Here is a 19,331-nt window from a genome sequence, read left to right on the forward strand (position 1 = left end):
GTCTATTATGTCTATAAGTCTTTTGGTCCAGACTCGGGCAGCTCCCATGAGGAGTGTTTTGTCCCCGAACTTGTAATTATGTCTACTCAGGTGTGTAGAATCTTCAGAACCAACCAGTACAGAACCTCTCAGACTGAATTTTTGCATGTGGTCGGGCTTTCAGTCCCGCTTACCACTGGATTGTCAGGATGTATGCCTTGATGTTTTGAAGAAGTAATATAATTCAGTCTTACTTACAAAAAAATAATAATGTCAATTTGAAACGAAATGATATTTTAAGGTCCACAAGACTAAAAATAGTTTATGAGACTATTAGTTCCCTACTTTTCGCTTTTTGCAATTCAATCATTTTCCGATTCAAATTGATGATGAGCTGGCCCAACCTTCCAACAATCCCCTCGCTAAAACGACAATGCCAAGAAACTAATGCTAACATGTTCTCATAACTTTCTCTAATGTCTTTGAATGCATCACATTCCCAAATGAAATGTTTTTCCGATTCCACAGCCCCAAACGTACAAAATGTACACACCCGTTCTTCCCAAGCTTCTTTAGGCCTTTTCCACCGTCCTGTTTCACACCGAAGTTGATGTGATTTGATCCTTAATTGAGCAATAAGAACCTTTGCCCTCCACGAAATGTTAGCTCCAGTGAACTCTTTTTGTTGTAAATCACACTTAGGGTTAAATTCCTCAACGTAATATTTCTTCTTTCTACCCAACTCTTTTCCCCATACCTTTTTACGAAACTTCTCCATAACAAAATCATTTAGCTCCTTGCTATTTGTGAGACAGGTATTGAGGTAGATATTCCATTTTTGCATCCATGTGTAGTTTTGTTTCATCCATGTTTTATTTCTTTCACTCGTGTCGTCATTGAAGATAATATTAGGCCATCTACCTACTTTGATTTGCTCAATTCTTTTTAGATATCTTATAAGCCGCACCATAGCAATTGCCTCAATGGGAGTTGCTCCTGTTTCACTCAACATTATCTCATAAGGCACTGAACTTTTTATTTTGAACTTGCTCATGATCAAGCGTTTTTGGGATTTCTCAATTTGTTTCCATTTTGAGACGTGAGTGATGCTAGCCCATAATTCACACCCATAGAGCATCACTGGACAAACTAGGAGTCCAAAAAACAATTTAATCGTTTTCCAATCCCATAACTCTGCCTCTCTACATCTGTTTTGAAGAGCATATAATGCTTTCCACCCTCCTAAAATTCTCTTGTTTCTGCAGTCCTCCCAATTGAGTTTGTTGTTGAAATCAATCCCAAGGTACTTGTACTCATTTACTTCTTCAAGAGTGATGTCTTCAAAGAAAAAAGTATGATGGCTCTGCTTCCTTTTATTAGAAAAAATCATTATTTTGGTCTTGTTAGTATTGACTTGCATCCCCACTGCTCTACAAAAATGTTCAAGGGCATATAAATACATTTGAAATCCATGGGCCGATTTAGAAATCAATACAATATCATCAACATATAAAAGAAACTTTATCACAAACTCCCCCAACCGAACACCATCCCCACTTTGCAAATTTAGCCACTCTTCCAATTTATCAATATATAGACCAAAAAGAGTAGGGGATAGAGGGCAACCTTGCTTGACTCCAATGTCATTTCTAAAGCTTTTTGAAATACCTGTTGAGGTTCTAATTTTGACTTTCACTTCTTCATAAAGTCTATGGACAGCGGCTCTATAATGCACAGGTATTTCAAGTTCTTCCATTCTACGCCACAACTTATCCCTAGGGACTGTGTCAAATTTTTTTTTGAAGTCAACAAAGCAGCAAAATACTTCTTCTTGTCCTCCAAAACCTTTTCAACAATGTGTCTCAATGTGATGCCATGATCCACTGTAGAATGTTTCGGCCTAAAACCCGCTTGTCCTCTTGCCTTCTTTTCTTTTACTTCTGCCCACTTACTAATTTTGTATTCTACCATGCTGCCAAAAAGCTTTGCAAACAAAGGATTGATCATAATTGTTCTATAGTTGGATGGATTATTAATGTCTCCACTTTTAAAAAGGGGTATTGCTAGGCTAGTTGTCCAGTCTTTTGGAAGTCCTTGTTGAATGATGTTGAATATTTCCATGATGTGCGGTGCAAGAGCGTTCATTCCCCATTTTAGATATTATGCTTGAAGTTCAACCAAGTCCTTTGTCTTTCCTATTTTCAGCTTTGTAGAAATTTCTCTTTTCCCACACCGGTTTTTAGTTTCATCTTATTTCTCCAAAATAGTTAAATGTCCTTTCCCATATCCATACATTCAACAACTAGAAAATAAATTTTGCTGAAAACACAAATTCTGGAAAAATTACAGAATGCTGGAAAATGCAGAAATAAATATCAGCACATACAAACAGCCATTCAACACATTTAAACACAGTGATTTTTTGTCAAGGTGACCCTGGAAAAACCCCCTACAACTCTTGGGGAAAACCAGTTTGAAAGCTCCTTATTTCTGGAAAATGTTTCTACAGTAAGAAATATTCAGCAAAAAATCAACAAGCAAACTTTTACAACTTATCTCGTTTTCCGTGCCTCACAGCCAACTGGAAAAACTTGCAAACAGCAAAACAAAACAGCGATAAATGTTGTACGGCCTCCTCGATTTTTGTGCCAAATTTCAGCGTTAAATGTTGTTGTACGGCTTGCCTAGAAAAGCGTGCAAGCTACCATAAATGTTGTTGTACGATTTCTTCGATTTCTGTGCAACAAAAAAAAATAGCAGTGTACAAATTTTTGCCTACAAATGTGTGCCAAGGTACAGCCACTTGTTGTACGGCCTCCCTTGAAAAATGTGCCCAAAACCTGCCTTTCACTGTGTGCTAACTCAAAGGTACGGACTTGCTGGAATGCTGCCTTGGAATGTGTGCCAAGCTGTGACCTCCTTCTCCTCACTGTCCAGAAATCTCCCTTGCTCTCTTGCTCTCCTTCTCTCAATCTGCTCATGAAAGAATGAATGACATTTTCCCCCTTTCCCTCCTTTAATCTAACCCTAAGTGACTTTTGGGGAATCCCTAAATCCAATGGCTGAAATAGATTGAGATCTAGGGCTGAGATTAAATGCTCATTTAAATCTCACTTTCTATTTTTTAATTCACCCCACTTTAATAAAGACCCACTTAGTCATTTATTTCCAAAGTCATTTTTCCTTTCTAATTTTACATTGACTTTATTAAAGTCACTTTAAAATTAGACTTTAGTAACTTTATCACTTAAAGTCACTTTTAAATTATATTTGACTTTATAAAAATTATAAAGTCACTTTAGGAGAAAAAATAAATTCTTTTGGACACTTTTCCCTAGGCCAAAGATCAAAGCCTTAGGGAACCCCCTGTCCTCCGTTACCAAATTTCAACACTCCCTTTTACCGAGGAAGGTGTTCCTCACCACACCCATCTTTTCTCTGAAGTAGACATGCTTGCCCCGTGGTAAGGCTTTGGTAAGAATATCTGCAACCTGCTCATCAGTGGGAATATACTCAAGCTTCACAGGTCCCTTCTGAACATAGTCTCTGATGAAATGATATTTGATCCTGATGTGCTTCGACCTGTCATGAAATACTGGATTCTCCGTGAGTTTAATGCAACTCTGATTATCACAGTAAATCACTGAAGGTCTCAACGGCTGACCAAATAAGCCAAACAACATTTTGCGAAGCCAGATGGCCTCACAATTAGCTAGACTGGCTGCCATATACTCTGCGTCCACTGAACTCAACGCTACTGACCGCTGCTTCCGGCTGAACCATGACACTACTGCCGAACCCAACCCAAAACAGCACCCTGAAGTGCTCTTCCTATCAGAAGCACAACCTGCCCAATCAGAATCAGTATAACTTGCCAATCTCACTCCATCCCCCTGCCTGTAGTTCAGACCATAATCCATTGTCCCCTGCAAGTACCGCAAAATGTGTTTTACAACCACCCAGTGAACCTTCCTAGGCTCACACATAAACTGACTCATCGTGTTGACTGCAAAACAAATATCTGGTCTAGTGTTGACCAAATACATCAAGGAACCAATCAGCTGCCTGTACAATGTGGGATCCACCAACTCAGAATCCGAAGCATGAAGCTTCTTCCAGTGGGTGATCATCGATGTCAACATGGGTTTACTATCCTCCATGTGGAATCTGCCAAGGATGTCCACAATATATTTCCTCTACCCCAGGAAGAAATGCCCCTCCTCCTGCCACACCTCCAAACCCAAAAAGTAATGCATCAAGCCGATGTCCTTCATCTCAAACTCCGTCGCAAGATCTCTCTTGCAGTGCTCTATGAGTCTCTCTGCACCTGTAATGACCAAGTCATCCACATATAGCACCAGAATGAGAGGCTCCTCACCTATCACAATATAGTAAAGGTTCAGATTTGCCTCACTCTTTGTGAAACCCATCCCCTGCAAGTATGTATCTATCCTGGAGTACCAAGCTCTGGGAGCTTGCTTCAGGCCATAAAGGGCCTTCTTCAGTCTGCACACATGGGACTCCTTCCCATGCACTTCAAAGCCCTGTGGCTGCTCAATGTACACCTCCTCTTGTATGAAGCCATTGAGAAACGCAGTGTTCACATCCATCTGGTGGATCTTCCAACCCATCTCTGCTACTATCGATATAATGGAGCGGATCGAAGTATATCGAGCCACGAGAGCGAAGGTCTCCTCATAATCAACTCCCTCTACCTAGGAGAACCCTCTAGCCACAAACCTCACTTTGAATTTTTCAATGCTGCCATCTGCAGCATGCTTTACCTTGTAAAGCCATCTAGAAGTAACCACGAATTCGCCCTCAGGCCTCGGCACCACCTCCCAAACATCATTCTTCATGATAGAAGAATACTCCTCCTGCATGGCCTCTCTCCAAACCTGGCGGCTAGCTGCCTCCTCATAACTAGAAGGCTCAGAGTCAAGGATGCTGGTAGCCATTGCCATATAGCTACAAAACCTCTCAGGTGGTCTACTCTGTTTGACCGGCTTCTTAGGCTCAGCAACAGATGTGGCATCTCTCAAGGTGTCCTGAAGCCACTTGGGCTTCCTCTTCCCTGAGCGTACTTCTCCCATTGGAGAATGAAACTCCTCCTCCTCATCATCATCAGGAGCCTGAACTCCTGACTATCTGTCTGTTGTCCTCCTGCCTGCACTTGAACCTGTAGAAGCTGAGGTACCGTGTGAACTGTCCATCAGTGGACTCCCTAGTGAACTGCTCTGTGAACTGCTCTACATGCTTCCCGGAGCACCACCCCTCTGGCTCGGCGAGCCACTGCTCACTGACGGACCTAACATCCTCATAGATGTACCTCCGGATCCTCCTGATCCTTGCCCACTGGATCCCTGCGACTGACTCAACTACTGTTGAGGGTCTGGCTGATCCAGATACTCTAACTCCCTTGACCTCCTAAAGGCCCTGTCCTCCTCGAACTTCACATCTCGCCTGACAACAACTTTCCTCTGTGCAGGAATGTAAATCCGAAAGGCCTTTGAGGTCTCATTGTAGCCCACAAAGATACTCTTCTCTGTGGTGGGCTCTAGTTTGGTCCTCTTCTCCTTGGGTATGTAGGAGTATGTAATGCACCCAAAGATACGAAGATGACCAATATCAGGCTTCTTCCCAGAAAAAGCCTCCTCCGGAGTCATGTGCCCCAAGGCACGATGCGGACTCTTGTTTTGCAAATAAACAACTATGTTGCAGGCCTCTGCCCACAAGAACAATGGCAACCCCTGATCATGTAACATGGCTTTGGCAGCCCCTCCGATGGATCTGTTCTTCCTCTCCGCAACCCCGTTCTACTGGGGGTTGTAAGGAACAGTGAACTCCCTCCTAATGCCAGCCTCCGCACAATAGTCAACAAACTCTCCAAGGGTGTACTCTCCCCCATTGTCCGACCTCAGGGAAATCGCTCCTGAAATCGCTTGAAGACCTCACTCTTGGTCTTCAAGAAATAAATCCAGGTCCTCCTGGAGTGATCATCAATGAATAAAACATAGTACTCATATCCACTCAAGGAAACATGAGACATCTGACCACTCACATCGGAATGAATCAAATCAAGTATCCCAGTCGCTCTACTGTCACTGCTGGGAAAAGGGGATTTGGCAAACTTGCCCATTGCACATGCTCTGCAAGTATCAAAGTGATCAATACTGAAATCTGGCACACCTGTAGTGATCTCCCGCAAGGTCCTCAAGGCTCCATGATACATATGCCCCATCCTACGGTGTCGAATCTCACACAGCTCAGAACTGCTAGCTTTATTGTCGGTACTACTGCTCAATGCCAAAAGGGTTGGAATGCAAACTTGTACACCTTTGCATGGTGTACACCTATCACTCTAGCTGAATCAACTGAAGTGCCCCTGGGATACATCAACACCTGTCCTCCCCTAAACAGTACCTCATATCCTCTGTCCTCCAAAGCTGAGACGGATATGAGGTTCTTCCTCATCCCTGGCACATAAAGAACATCTGACACCTTCAAGGGAGGTTTGGACTCCCTCTGAAATGTCAGTGTCCCCACACCAACTGCTCTAACAACTTTATCATCACCGAGTACTACCTCTATATCAGTGCCAGTCTCTGAAAGCTCTGAGAAGTACTCACGGACTCTTGTCATGTGACGTGAAGCCCCACAGTACACATACTAGATACCCGAAGATGCTCCGCTAATCGAAGGAAAAGCATGCTCCCTCTGAACCTGTATGGCAGGTGATCCTGCACTAGAGAACTCATACGCAGTGAACGCAAACTCCCCGTCAAAACGATCTGCAAAGTCCTCAACCTCTGCTGAAGTTGCCATGCTCTGGTTCTTCCCCTTCTTCTTCTTCTTCTCCAGACACACAACTGCATAGTGTACTTCACCTTGGAATAGTCCTTCTGTGAGTTACCCTGTTTACCTTTACCTTTGCCTTTGCCCCCACCATTGCTTGTGGAACCCTGCTTCTTCCCTTTGCCTTTCTTGCCTCCTGCCAACAGTGCTACATCCTCATCCTGCTCAACTGGCTTGGCTGCCCCAAGCTGACCTTTCATGGTCTCTATCTGAATGTAATCATCCCAAAACCTCTCCCATGTGGGAAGGGTCTCACGTGCACAAACCCCATCAGCAAAGTTCATCCATGAACGGGGGAGGCCATTCACTGCAATCCACACCAACTTAGTGGGTGGAATGACCTCTCCAACCGCTGCCAACTCATCTCTCACATTAGTAATATTTGTGAAATATCCAGTTGCACTATCATTACCCATCTTAATGGTCTTCAGCTTCTCCTTCAAGACCATTTTCCGGTTTTCATTGGTACTCTAGTAGAGATTGGACAATGTTGTCCACATCTCATGGGCATTTCTCTTTCCTCTCACATGAGAAATGCAATGGTCTTTGACTCCGTCTAGAATTAGTCTCTTCCCCTTGTTGTTCTTTCTATTATAAGCAGCCAATTAAGTGGCATCAGTAGGCACAACAACACGGTTCTGTGTGGTATGCACCATGATGTCCCAGACGTCTGCCTCCTCAAAGATACTCTACATTCTCTCCTTCCAAACGTTGTAATTGGTATGCCCATCCAACCTATCCTCCACCCTCAATCCCAATGACATTCTGTTGTCCTAGGACTGAAAAATAGCACTGTTGTAGTAAAGATAAAACTGTTGTTTGTGAAAATTCAGCGTGCTGGAATTTTCTGAGTGAAAAATCAACAGGCTGTAATTTTCCTCCTTGCTGTCCCAAACTGCACTTCAGCACTCAAGCTTTGATACCATGTAGAAATTTCTCTTTTCCCACCCCGGTTTTTAGTTTCACCTTATTTCTCCAAAATAGTTAAATGCCATTTCCCATATCCATACATTCAACAACTGGAAAATAAATTTTGCTGAAAACACAAATTTTGGAAAAATTACAGAATGCTGGAAAATGCAGAAATAAATATCAGCACATACAAACAGCCATTCAACACATTTAAACACAGTGATTTTTTGTCAAGGCGACCCTGGAAAAACCCCCTACAACTCTTGGGGAAAACCAGTTTGAAAGCTCCTTCTTATTTCTGGAAAATGTTTTTACAGTAAGAGAAATATTCAGCAAAAAATCAGCAAGCAAACTTTTACATCTTATCTTGTTTTCCGTGCCTCACAGCCAACTGGAAAAACTTGCAAACAGCAAAACAGAACAACAATAAATGTTGTACGGCCTCCTCAATTTTTGTGCCAAATTTCAGCATTAAATGCTGCTGTAAGGCCTGCCTAGAAAAGCGTGCAAGCTACCATGTTGTTGTACAGTTTCCTCGATTTCTGTGCAGAAAAAAACAGCAGTACAATGTACAGATTTCTACCTAGAGATGCGTGCCAAGGTACAGCCACTTGCTGTACGGCCTCCCTTGAAAAACGTGCCAGCAAATTTCAGAGTTTTTGCTCATCGATTTCTGTGCTAACTTGTTGTACGACCTCCTTGGAATTTGATCCAAAACTGTTGTATGGCCTTTCTAAAAAAACGTGCCCAAAACCTGCCTTTCACTGTGTGCTAACTCCATTGTACGGACTTGCTGGAATGCTGCCTTGGAATGTGTGCCAAGCTGTTACCTCCTCCTCCTCATTGTCCAGAAATCTCCCTTGCTCTCTTGCTCTCCTTCTCTCAATCTGCTCATGAAAGAATGAATGACATTTTCCTCCTTTCCCTCCTTTAATCTAACCCTAAGTGACTTTTGCGGAATCTCTAAATCCAATGGCTGATTTAGGGCTGAGATTAAATGCTCATTTAAATCTCACTTTCTATTTTTTAATTCACCCCATTTTAATAAACACCTACTTAGTCATTTATTTCCAAAGTCACTTTTCCTTTCTAATTTTACATTGACTTTATTAAAGTCACTTTAAAATTAGACTTTAGTAACTTTATCACTTAAAGTCACTTTTAAATTAGATTTGACTTTATAAAAATTATAAAGTCACTTTAGGAGAAAAATTAAATTCTTTTGGACACTTTTCCCTAGGCCAAAGATCAAAGCCTTGGAGAACCACCTGTCCTTCGGTACCAAATTTCAACAAGCTTCTTAATTCCATTCTCCACCTCTTGTAATGTGAAGAGATTTGAATTTGTGTTGATGCTGGGGGGTCTCTGCCTCAGATTCTTTCTCATAGAGTTGCCTTGCATATTCAAACCATTGATTGGTTGTAAATTATTTTCAATTTGATTCTTCTTTGGTTGCAGTTCCTGCCAAAAAGGCTTTGGATTATTCTTGCTTAAATATATTAACTCTTCTCTCCTTGTTTGCATGAACTTGTCTTTTTTCCTTTTTAGTATCTGTTTATATAACTTTACATTCATCTTCTCCTTTCCTGCGTTTTTCAAGGTTCTCCTTGCCATTTTGCATTCCTCATCAAACCAAGCATTTACAAGAAAACAATTTGATTCTGATTTCCTATTTTTGCTCTTTTGCACTTCTCAAGTGCACTTTGAATTATATTTGTTAACTCATGACTGTTGAAGCTTTTGAAACCAGTTTTCTCCTTCCGAATTAATCTCTCTAACAATGTCTTGAAGATAGTACAATTTTCTTATGTTAGAAGAATTTTGCCCCTTGATAGTGATTGTCGAGAGCATTGGATTTTCCTCCTATGTCGTCTTTCTTCTAACCATAATAACCTTATATAAATTGGGTTATGGTCTGATTTTAAGTCCCAAATATGCTCTCCAATACTAACTTCGTCTATTTTTTCTATCAAGCTTTGTGAACACGTCACATAGTCAATGACACTTGTCGCAATGTATGTGTTACAAGTGAAGTTCCCAGACCTTTTCCATCTATCTAAACCATTGCAAGTAATTAAGTTCAAAGCCCCACACAGTGTAAGAAACTCCTCTCCAAAATGATTGCTAACTTTGTCATCTTCTTAACACCTCACCCATTGGAGATTCTCCTCTTTAGTGAGCCAAATACGATTGTTATCCTCTTTGCAACAAAGAATGCTAGCTTGATTATTTGTTGTTCTAGCATTGAAATCTCCCACTAAAAGAACTTCTCCCTGCCAAGAGTGCATGGCAATATCTTGTTTTAAAGTTGCATACGGATCCTTGTTGTCAAGCCCCTTATTTTTTAAGTTTTTGAGACTTGAGGGGCAAAAATAGCATGCTGCAATTCTTATGTGCTTCTCATTCTCTAATATTTTCAACCATAAATATTGTTTATTTGCATCTTTAATTAATTGAATGTGACGGCCTTCTTTTTCTTATGTTAGAAGAATTTTGCCCCTTGATAGTGACTGTCGAGAGCATTGGATTTTCCTCCTATGTTGTCTTCCTTCTAACCATAATAACCTTATATAAATTGGGTTATGGTCTGATTTTAAGTCCCAAATATGCTCTCCAATACTAACTTCGTCTATTTTTTCTATCAAGCTTTGTGAACACGTCACATAGTCAACGACACTTGTCGCAATGTATGTGTTACAAGTGAAGTTCCCAGACCTTTTCCATCTATCTAGACCATTGCAAATAATTAAGTTCAAAGCCCCACACAGTATAAGAAACTCCTCTCCAAAATGATTGCTAACTTTGTCATCTTCTTAACACTTCACCCATTGGAGATTCTCCTCTTTAGTGAGCCAAATACGATTGTTATCCTCTTTGAAACAAAGAATGCTAGCTTGATTATTTGTTGTTCTAGCATTGAAATCTCCCACTAAAAGAACTTCTCCCTGCTAAGAGTGCATGGCAATATCTTGTTTTAAAGTTGCATACGGATCCTTGTTGTCAAGCCCCTTATTTTTTAAGTTTTTGAGACGTGAGGGGCAAAAATAGCATGTTGCAATTCTTATGTGCTTCTCATTCTCTAATATTTTCAACCATAAATATCGTTTATTTGCATCTTTAATTAATTGAATGTGACGGCCTTCTTTTTCTTTCACTAAAACTAGTATTCCCCCATACCCTTTGCCATTTTCTACTACCTTTTTCCAAACTGTAAACTTCAAATAACCTTCAAACACAGCAGTTTTGCAACCATCATGTTCATGAGTTTCCATGAGACAAATTATGTCTCTATCTTCCACAATAGGCCCTAACCTAGGTCCCCTTCTCCAAGGGTAACCTCTACAATTCCAACAAACTAAACTTAGGTAGACCTAGGTAGGATTTGACTACTACACAATTTGGCACATAAGACTCAAATTTGAGTCTTCACCCCTTTTCGTCCATGCTACTCTTGTTGTTTTCGTCCCTATTATTGAATTCTCTGTTTTCTTTACTGCCAGTTTTCTACCCTCTTTTGCCGGGAGACCCAAACACTGCAATAACGTACCATTGTACAACCATGCCCTTTTCCCTTCATTTCTTCTTGTTATAATTTTCTCCACTTCATCTTTTCTCTCCTCTTGTTTTTTTTGGTTAAATCTTCATCGAGGAAGAAGTGTGAGCCTTTCAAGAGTTTCTTTTTGCCAAAAAATTGGTGTTTGTCTTGTATGCTTTCCATGGTGACTTTTATGGGTCGAGGTCTCTCTTCACGTATCCTCCCAACCCTCCTTGCTTGGCAAATTTGCCCTTTCCAATGTAGTTTCTCTTTCAGAAAGTCTCTTGTCAAATGGAAAGTACTTTCATTCTTCCCATAATCTCTTATTCCCATGGTAATAAAGTTTGTTTTCTTGTCCCGTCTTTCTTTGTGTTCTATTTCATGTGTTCTACGATCACTTGCATCTTCTTCTTCCACTATCCTTATGTAACCATTAGCGTCTTCAACTCTAGCTTTGATTTCTTTTGGACTATCTTTCCCACTGTTCCTTTTTGCCTTCTCTTTGGAAATGTCTTTTTGTTGAGATACTTGTGTATCTACCTGAGTTTGTTTGGCAATTATCGCGTCCATGTTTGTTGTTATTAATACTTTCATGCTTTGCCACGCTATCTTCATGCTTTACCATTCTTGTTTTCCTGTCTCTAGAGTCTCTTGTAACATTGTTACCTGTTCTTTTAAAATTATATTGTCTTCCATTAGACATCGGTTTGCACCTGTGAACTCTGAAATTTTGCGGTCCTTTTCCTGTTCTCTGGCTTCCAAAATCTCCAGCCTTGTCCTGACCTTCATCAATTCTTGGACATATAGATCTGATGACCAAGTAAGAGGTGTAGATGTGGGACTGTAAATGATTGATTCTTCTTTATTTTTGTTTCTCTTATTTATTTTCTTTCTCTGGATCGATTTTCTTCTCATTTGTTCCCATTTAAGGCAAGCAAGCCTATGCCTTAAAATGCCCTCATATAGCTTTGTGTTTACCCAAATCCACTTTCTTGATTTGTCTATTGAAGAAAATTTGACTTGACCCAAATTATTTGTTTCCACGAAATCTGAGATTTCCTTGCTCTTTACGCATTGGCTCTTCTAAGCGTTTTCCATGTTCTTGACAAACACCGCCTCTCGGTTACGTGATAATGATAGTGCTGCATTTATGCGACACCCCTCCGCCAAGTACGAATCCTTCTCTTTCTCTGCCATTGCTGCGGACGGGCTGCTGATTTTGTTGGACGGGATTCGGTTCCTCATGCTTTCCTTCTCTTAGTCTTCTCAATCAAAAGTTCCTGAGAATAGTAACTATTGTTGTCTTCGCTAGTATTTCTATGCACAGAAGTTTCCTGGAGTTTTATTTCCACAGAAGTTTCCTGGAATTTATGTAGACTATATTTAAATAATTTAACGACCAATGTGGATGAGCATGAATGAAAGCATTTTGGTGGTTGCAAGTTATGAATCAGGTACACACCTTTCACAATACCCCATTGATTAAAAGAAATATTTCCATAATATTTCAAATTAAACTTATGCATCATCACAGAATGGATAACAGAGCCATAAATTATGTAGCTTATATTTAAACAATTGAATGACCAATGTGGATGATCATTAATGAGAGCATTTTGGTGGGTGCAAGTTATAAATCAGGTACCGCACCTTTCACAATACCCCATTGATTAAAAGAAATATTTTCATAATATCTCAAATTAAACTTATGCCTAATCACTGAATAGATAATAGAGTCATAATTTAGCACACCAGTTTGCACCGATACACCACAGCATCAATAATGGAAAAGCTGGATGTGCCTAACTACTGCGCATTCTGTGATTGTTTGTATGACATAAAATTCCTCATATCTCAATCATCTTTATGAATACATGTACCCAAAATTTCTAATATAACAGGAAAACATTTAGAGATTTTTTTTACCAGACTCTAAAATTGTACAGGGAATCAAAGATAGCTTTTTGTGGTGTAATACACTGAATGTTAATGCATATTAAACAATCTAAAATCCACTTTTTTATAAAAATGTGCACGCCAAAACACTCAACAAAGCAATTTTTATTTAATATGTATATTTAAATCTTCGGTAAACAGTTAGTAAACATGGGATTGTAGCATATGGATAAGAAGCAACTAAAATATAAAACCCATTTGATTATTTTGTTGGTTGAAACAATCAACTTGAAAATAATCAGGTATCATTGTATCACTTTTATCATCAATATGGATGAGCACAAATAGGAGCATTCGTGCAGGTGAAAGTTGAGAGTCAGATACACACGATTCACTATACCCCATTGATTCAAAGAAATAATCCTGTAATCAACTTAAACTAAACTAATGGCTCATCACAACCAAGCAGGTGCAAGTTAGCAGTCCGGTACCACACCTTTGACAATACTCCCATTGACTTAAAGGAATGCTCCCACAATCATGTCAAATTTAAACTAATGGCTCATCACATCCCAGCAGGGTGGATAACGGACTCATAAATTGATTATTTGTATAAAGACTATGAGTAGTTAAAACAGTTCAGCTAAGCCTACTCACACTTTATCTAATGGCCTTAACAAGCACACTACAAAAATGGACTGCTTATACGATTAGCACAGCATGTGCCAAATATCCAAGTACTCTTTAAGATTTGGGTTTCTCAATGGAAAACACCAGTTTTCTAATCACTGTAGAGAATACTATATAGTAAATACAAATATTACGTTTTGTAATCATTATAGACTGCTTGTACGATTAGCAGGGCACTTGCCTATCCAAGTAATCTTTAAGATTTAGGTTTCTCAATGGAAAACACCAGTTTCGTAATCAATGTAGAAAAGTCACAATATAATAAATATAAATAATACGTTCTGTAATCATTAGAGTTAAATACTATATAGTTACAGGGCGTTATGTTACAAATTATTGGTTTTGAATTCAACATTTATCTGGAAATGCGTGCCAATTTGTAACCCTTGATTTATATTCAATATATTGTAATTAATGACAAGCACGAATGTATTTCATAAATTGTACAACTGACGGTTCCAGATAGCATTTCAATTATGTTTTGTCGTGTATCAGTGGAATTAACCATTTTAACAGAAGATTGTGCATTAGAATGTTTACTTGTACATTAGAAGTTTTGATTAGAACACATTTAAATGCCTCATATGCATTTAAAGTCAAAGTAACATTCATTTCTAAAATCTTTCCTCGAAGGCCCGATAGAGTTCATGTAAGATAAATGCTGTTATATTGGTTCTCCTGGTCAAAAGGTAAACATTCAATAGAAATGGAGAACCAAAAAGTGAATCATAATTGACAACATAGGATAGTTTGCAACATAGCATCAAAACAAAAGGCTACAACTGGAGAAACATTTGTTGCAACATAAAACCCAATCTTGAATCGTGCAGTAAGTGAACTAAGAGAACAAAAAGCTTCAACACCTTCAAAAACCAAAGCAACATTTTCCTACAATGATTATCTAACTAAAAAAAGCTATAATTGGAAATCGTATTTCCCTTGCAAACAAAGATATCTCCTTTGTAATACCAATAACACGAATTATGAAATCATTAACACATTTCAGAAAAAATCATCTAAACAAATATGATAAGCTTACAGTCTTATTCACCTGTAGAAATATCTATGTTTAATCAATCATTGGCCCAAAATATATTATGACCAACTTAACAGGAACCAGCTCCGCTCAGACCTCGATGCATATTCAGGAAATTACAACAGAAGCTCAGATACCATATATTACAATATTGTACAGCATTGGTTTGTTTTCTTGGCTTGCTTGTAAAACAGCTGTTTCATGTACAATTAACAGAAAGTCTCAGATCTTAGAACTAAACAACTTTGCAATTCAAATTGAATGCAGTGCAGAAAAATGTAAAAATGGCGCATAAAAAAAATCTTGTTTTCTTGATGATCACGAACAACTTTTAAAGGTTTACTGATCTGTCAAGTTAAATACCTGGGAGGCCATGCTCAGATCAGAGCTCTTCTCCACTAGAGAGTCCAGTCTTTCCCCTCTTGCAAGCACACTGTCAATAGTCTTATGCTGCACCATAAACGTCCACAATTTCAGATACATTTTTAAAAACATTTCTTGAAAACCAAACATAATTTGGATAGAAGTGCATGTGATTGTCTTTTAAAGAGTCAAAAAAGTTAAACTTTAACCAGCAGCACAAAAATTAAATTAACAATGGCGCCAAATTCACTGCAAAATACAACACTCCCCTCTGTGAAATAGAACAAATGCAAGCCAGACAATCAATGTTTTCTGAACTTTTGATGGGACCTGTTACCACTCAAACTAGCAGGGGACCTAAATGGCAAATGCTAGGCCAATGGCAACAAATGGAGACAGCAACTGTCACCTCAGCTAAGGCTCCCTTCTATTTACGAACTCTAACCAATGGGAGGAGACCCGGTATATTATGGAGTCACCAATAAAGGACAAGTCAATGAAATGATGTGGAGTGACCCAAACAATCCCTTTCCCGGAAGAGTTAGAGGGATAAGGCTTGTTCGCTTTCTAAGCAAGTACAACGTCTTCTAGAGAAAGGAAAGGAGAATTCAAGGGTTAGGTTTATGGGATATGACTTATTAAGGAACTTCTCAATCCCTAAAATCCTTATTGTAATCGGTATCCTGGATGGTTCTTGAACAATTCTCTTTTCAAAGGAATGGGACCACACAGGACCAAGTGGACCCGATCTAGGATAGGGGGAATGAGTATAGCAACCAATGATATTCTTACCCTACACAAGGTGGGGGAAAGGATCAAAGAAAGAATTTTCACTTGAAAGTGTTGATTTGATCCTGAGGTACTAGCCTTGGGGATACTAAGGCAAGGTTTGATCCTGGAGTTAGGGCTTCGCTTTTCTTCCAACTCCACCGTCGGAATGGCTTCAAAATTGGAGGAGACCTTGAGGAAACACCAGTGCAAGAGACCTTAGGAGACCGAACTTTTTGGAGGGCTAGCTTGTCGGGAAATTGATGCCCTAGGTGCCCCAACTTGGCTACACCTAGAAGAAAGTGAAAGAATGTGACTTTTGGGTGACCACCTTTTGGTAGGTCAGTGCCTTAGTCTTTGGGAGAATGGAGTCAATGATGAATATGAGTAGAATTTCTTGATTCCAAATCAAGGAGGCCTCAAGACCACTTCGCTAGCCTTCTAGGTCAAGGAAAAGCAATCTTGCAACTTTTATACTTCAATGTGCAAAGGAAATGGCTTATCAAGGTCAAGTTCTTTGATATAATTACCCCTAGGAGATTTCGTTCATATTACATGGCCCATACATTGATAGAAGCTATAATAGAGACAAAATTCTACAATTTTAAGCAGTAAACACATGCAGCAATTAGCCCTATAACGGTGAAAATCCCAATCCAATGTATATGACAAAGTAAAACAAGAATAACATTAAAAAGCATGTACTTACATGTAACAGAATATATCCAACCGTTCACAATTGACAAGAGAGACGCTCCAAGAGAAAATAGACCAATATCCACACATCAAAATTCATCCATAAAGCTCCAATTCATCCTCTAGAAAAAGTGTGAAATCCTCAAGAGAAAGAAAAGATCCAATCCAAAGTGATGATGAACAAATGAGCTCATCTCAGTTGCATTTATACACAACTTGGGAGTTTGAATTAGCCTCCTTAGCCTACATAATCCTCAAAAATAAAATAATGTTCTAATAATTCAACTTTTGGTAACAAGCGCACCAAACTAGCTCATAAATGAAAAAGTAAGCCTCTCAAGAGGTCTAATAGTAATTTATGCATGTCGTAGGGCCCTCTAAGAAGCCTAATGAGGTCCATGGGTGCCATAATGAAGAGTAGGACCCTCAAAATTAGTGGACAAGGCGTTGGCCCCTTGTAATAACTTTTGGTGCTCCAAATGACATGTGGGTCACATAAGTGTCCTCGTGGTTCTCCAAACAAATCGAAAATGCCTATAGATCGCCTGCAAGGGCTAGGATGATGGTGTAGGTGATGGTCCTGGATCATCTGCCAAGTGAATGGTGCAAATCTGGGGCTAGCCAGGCATGATTGTTAAATTATGGTATGTTCTATGCTTAAAGCAGTTTACTTCTTTCTTCTTATTAGCCATAGATTAGCAATCACATATACATTAAGTAAAGTGCAGATAGAACATTAAACGATCAACAGAAAACAAGCCAAGACAAGAGACACAAGATGTGGCGGCTAGCCAGGGACAAACCCCAATATGGGGAAACCCTATGATCAAACCTTATTTTATCTTCAATAGAGAGAAATAGTACAAAATCAGAATTTTGTAATTTCATATCAGCGGTAGCAAACCCTAGATTAGAAAAGTCAAACTTGGTCAAACGAGTTGAAATTGACCTCCAATATGCTCGTTCAATTTCCGGTCAACTAGCCCTCAAACAGCGTGAAGAAACAGCGCTTGAACAACCCCAAAAACATAATCAAACTGTTGTTGATTGAAGTCAACCTACTGCCCAAAACTAGGGCAGTCTGATCCGGATTTAAGCAGGAACGCAATAGATTACAGAGATAACCATAAATACAGAGATGCAATAACCATAAACACATAGATGCAGCGGAAATAATGATTCATTTCATTAATGGAAAATACTGAAATATGCTTACTACCAGAAATGGAAATAAACCAGCTAGGGCGATGGTAGCTATCTCTGAGAAGAGATGTGTGGCTACATGCCTCTGAACTGTTCCGAACTGTATTACAATGAGGCTCGAAGGCCTATTTATTGTTGAGAAACAATGGAAAACCCTTCACATACCGAAACCTAACCCTAGAAGATGAAACGCCAAATTGTGGGCCTCGTTTGGGTAAATTGGTACATCAATTTCCCGGGGTCGTAACTTTGGCATACGATCTCCGTTTGACGCGTACGATAGCTCGTTAGAAAGATCTATCCGAGTACTACCACTTTGGGAGGCAACATAGGGCTCGGTCGCCCCAGAATTCCAAAAAAACGTCGTTTAGGGCCTCAAAACGGCTCCGGAAGTTCAGGACCCGAAAAACTACTAAAAATAGTAAACTGTGCTACAATTAAGGAAACTGAAAACGCTGAGAAAGACAATGGTGGGGGTCCAGGTGGACCTGGCAGGTGGCCACCAATATCCACCTGGATCACAGTCAATGTTGGTCAAACCTGTGGACGGATTGCCTCGATTTTTGCACCAAAATGTACGACCTGCCTAGGAGAGGCAGCCACACCAAAACCGCACCCTTTATGAGTCAACGCTTGGTCAACGCAGGTCAAAGAGACCTTCAACAGCGTCTACGTCCTCCTTTCAGCGTCCTCCTTGCCCTAATGCGTCCTCCCCCTTCCCATGTGTGCGTTGCTCCTTGTATAACCCAAAGCTAAGGAGAGAGAGGGAAGAATGAGTGAGATGAGATGATGAGAAAATGAATCAACCTCTCTTGTATTTATATGATTCACTGAGCATGTGTGCCGCACATTTAACTGCTGGCCGACCTTGACAATTTGTCAAGTAAATACAAATAAATTCATATCTCCATAAATACTTGTTGGAATCGGATGATCTTTCGATCAATCTTACACCTCTCGACAAGAGGAATCTAGGAAAAATATTAGTTGCCATAAATGAGGAGACCCACATGGAGTTTGGCCCTACTTGCCAATTTTAACAATGATGGATCAAGTGCGTCTTCCTAGTCCAATAAGTGAACCACGAGCAATCTTTGAATGGCTGTGGGGATCCATGGAGTGCTCTCTACGCTGTGGAGGCCCATGTCTCTCAACACGCACCTACATATGCCAATGTAGCCCTCAGGAGGATTAGGACCCCATATAGGGAGACCAAACCCAAAATGGAGACCATCTGCAATCCTGCATAAGATCTAATGTTTTCCCTAGCCTTCCAATACAACAAGTCATTAGAGAAATTGAGTAAATGAGCTTACCAAATCATCGACCACAGGTGGGAACTTCATAATGGCCTGCCCTTAGATAATGGGCTTCGGAATGTGCCAATATCTCCTAAAC

The 19,331-nt window shown here is 39.8% G+C and overlaps 1 protein-coding gene across 1 annotated transcript in view; it reads right to left on the reverse strand.

Annotated features, from left to right (window-relative positions):
* Positions 1–14,764: 14,764 nt before the first annotated feature.
* The window catches only part of LOC149263238 (VAMP-like protein YKT61), a 123,362-nt gene continuing 118,795 nt past the window's right edge, over positions 14,765–19,331 (reverse strand). Inside the window, exons 5-6 of the mRNA XM_089425962.1 lie at positions 15,267–15,353; positions 14,765–15,097 (exon numbers count right to left, since the gene is read on the reverse strand). Of these exons, the coding sequence (XP_089282088.1) occupies positions 15,047–15,097; positions 15,267–15,353 (138 nt within the window). The 3' untranslated portion in view covers positions 14,765–15,046. The remainder of the gene's footprint in view (positions 15,098–15,266; positions 15,354–19,331) is intronic.

The sequence above is a fragment of the Pinus tabuliformis genome, chromosome 6 (genome assembly GCF_031772625.1).
Source record: "Pinus tabuliformis cultivar Carrire ecotype Pingquan chromosome 6, CPIR1, whole genome shotgun sequence".
NCBI lineage: Eukaryota > Viridiplantae > Streptophyta > Pinopsida > Pinales > Pinaceae > Pinus > Pinus tabuliformis.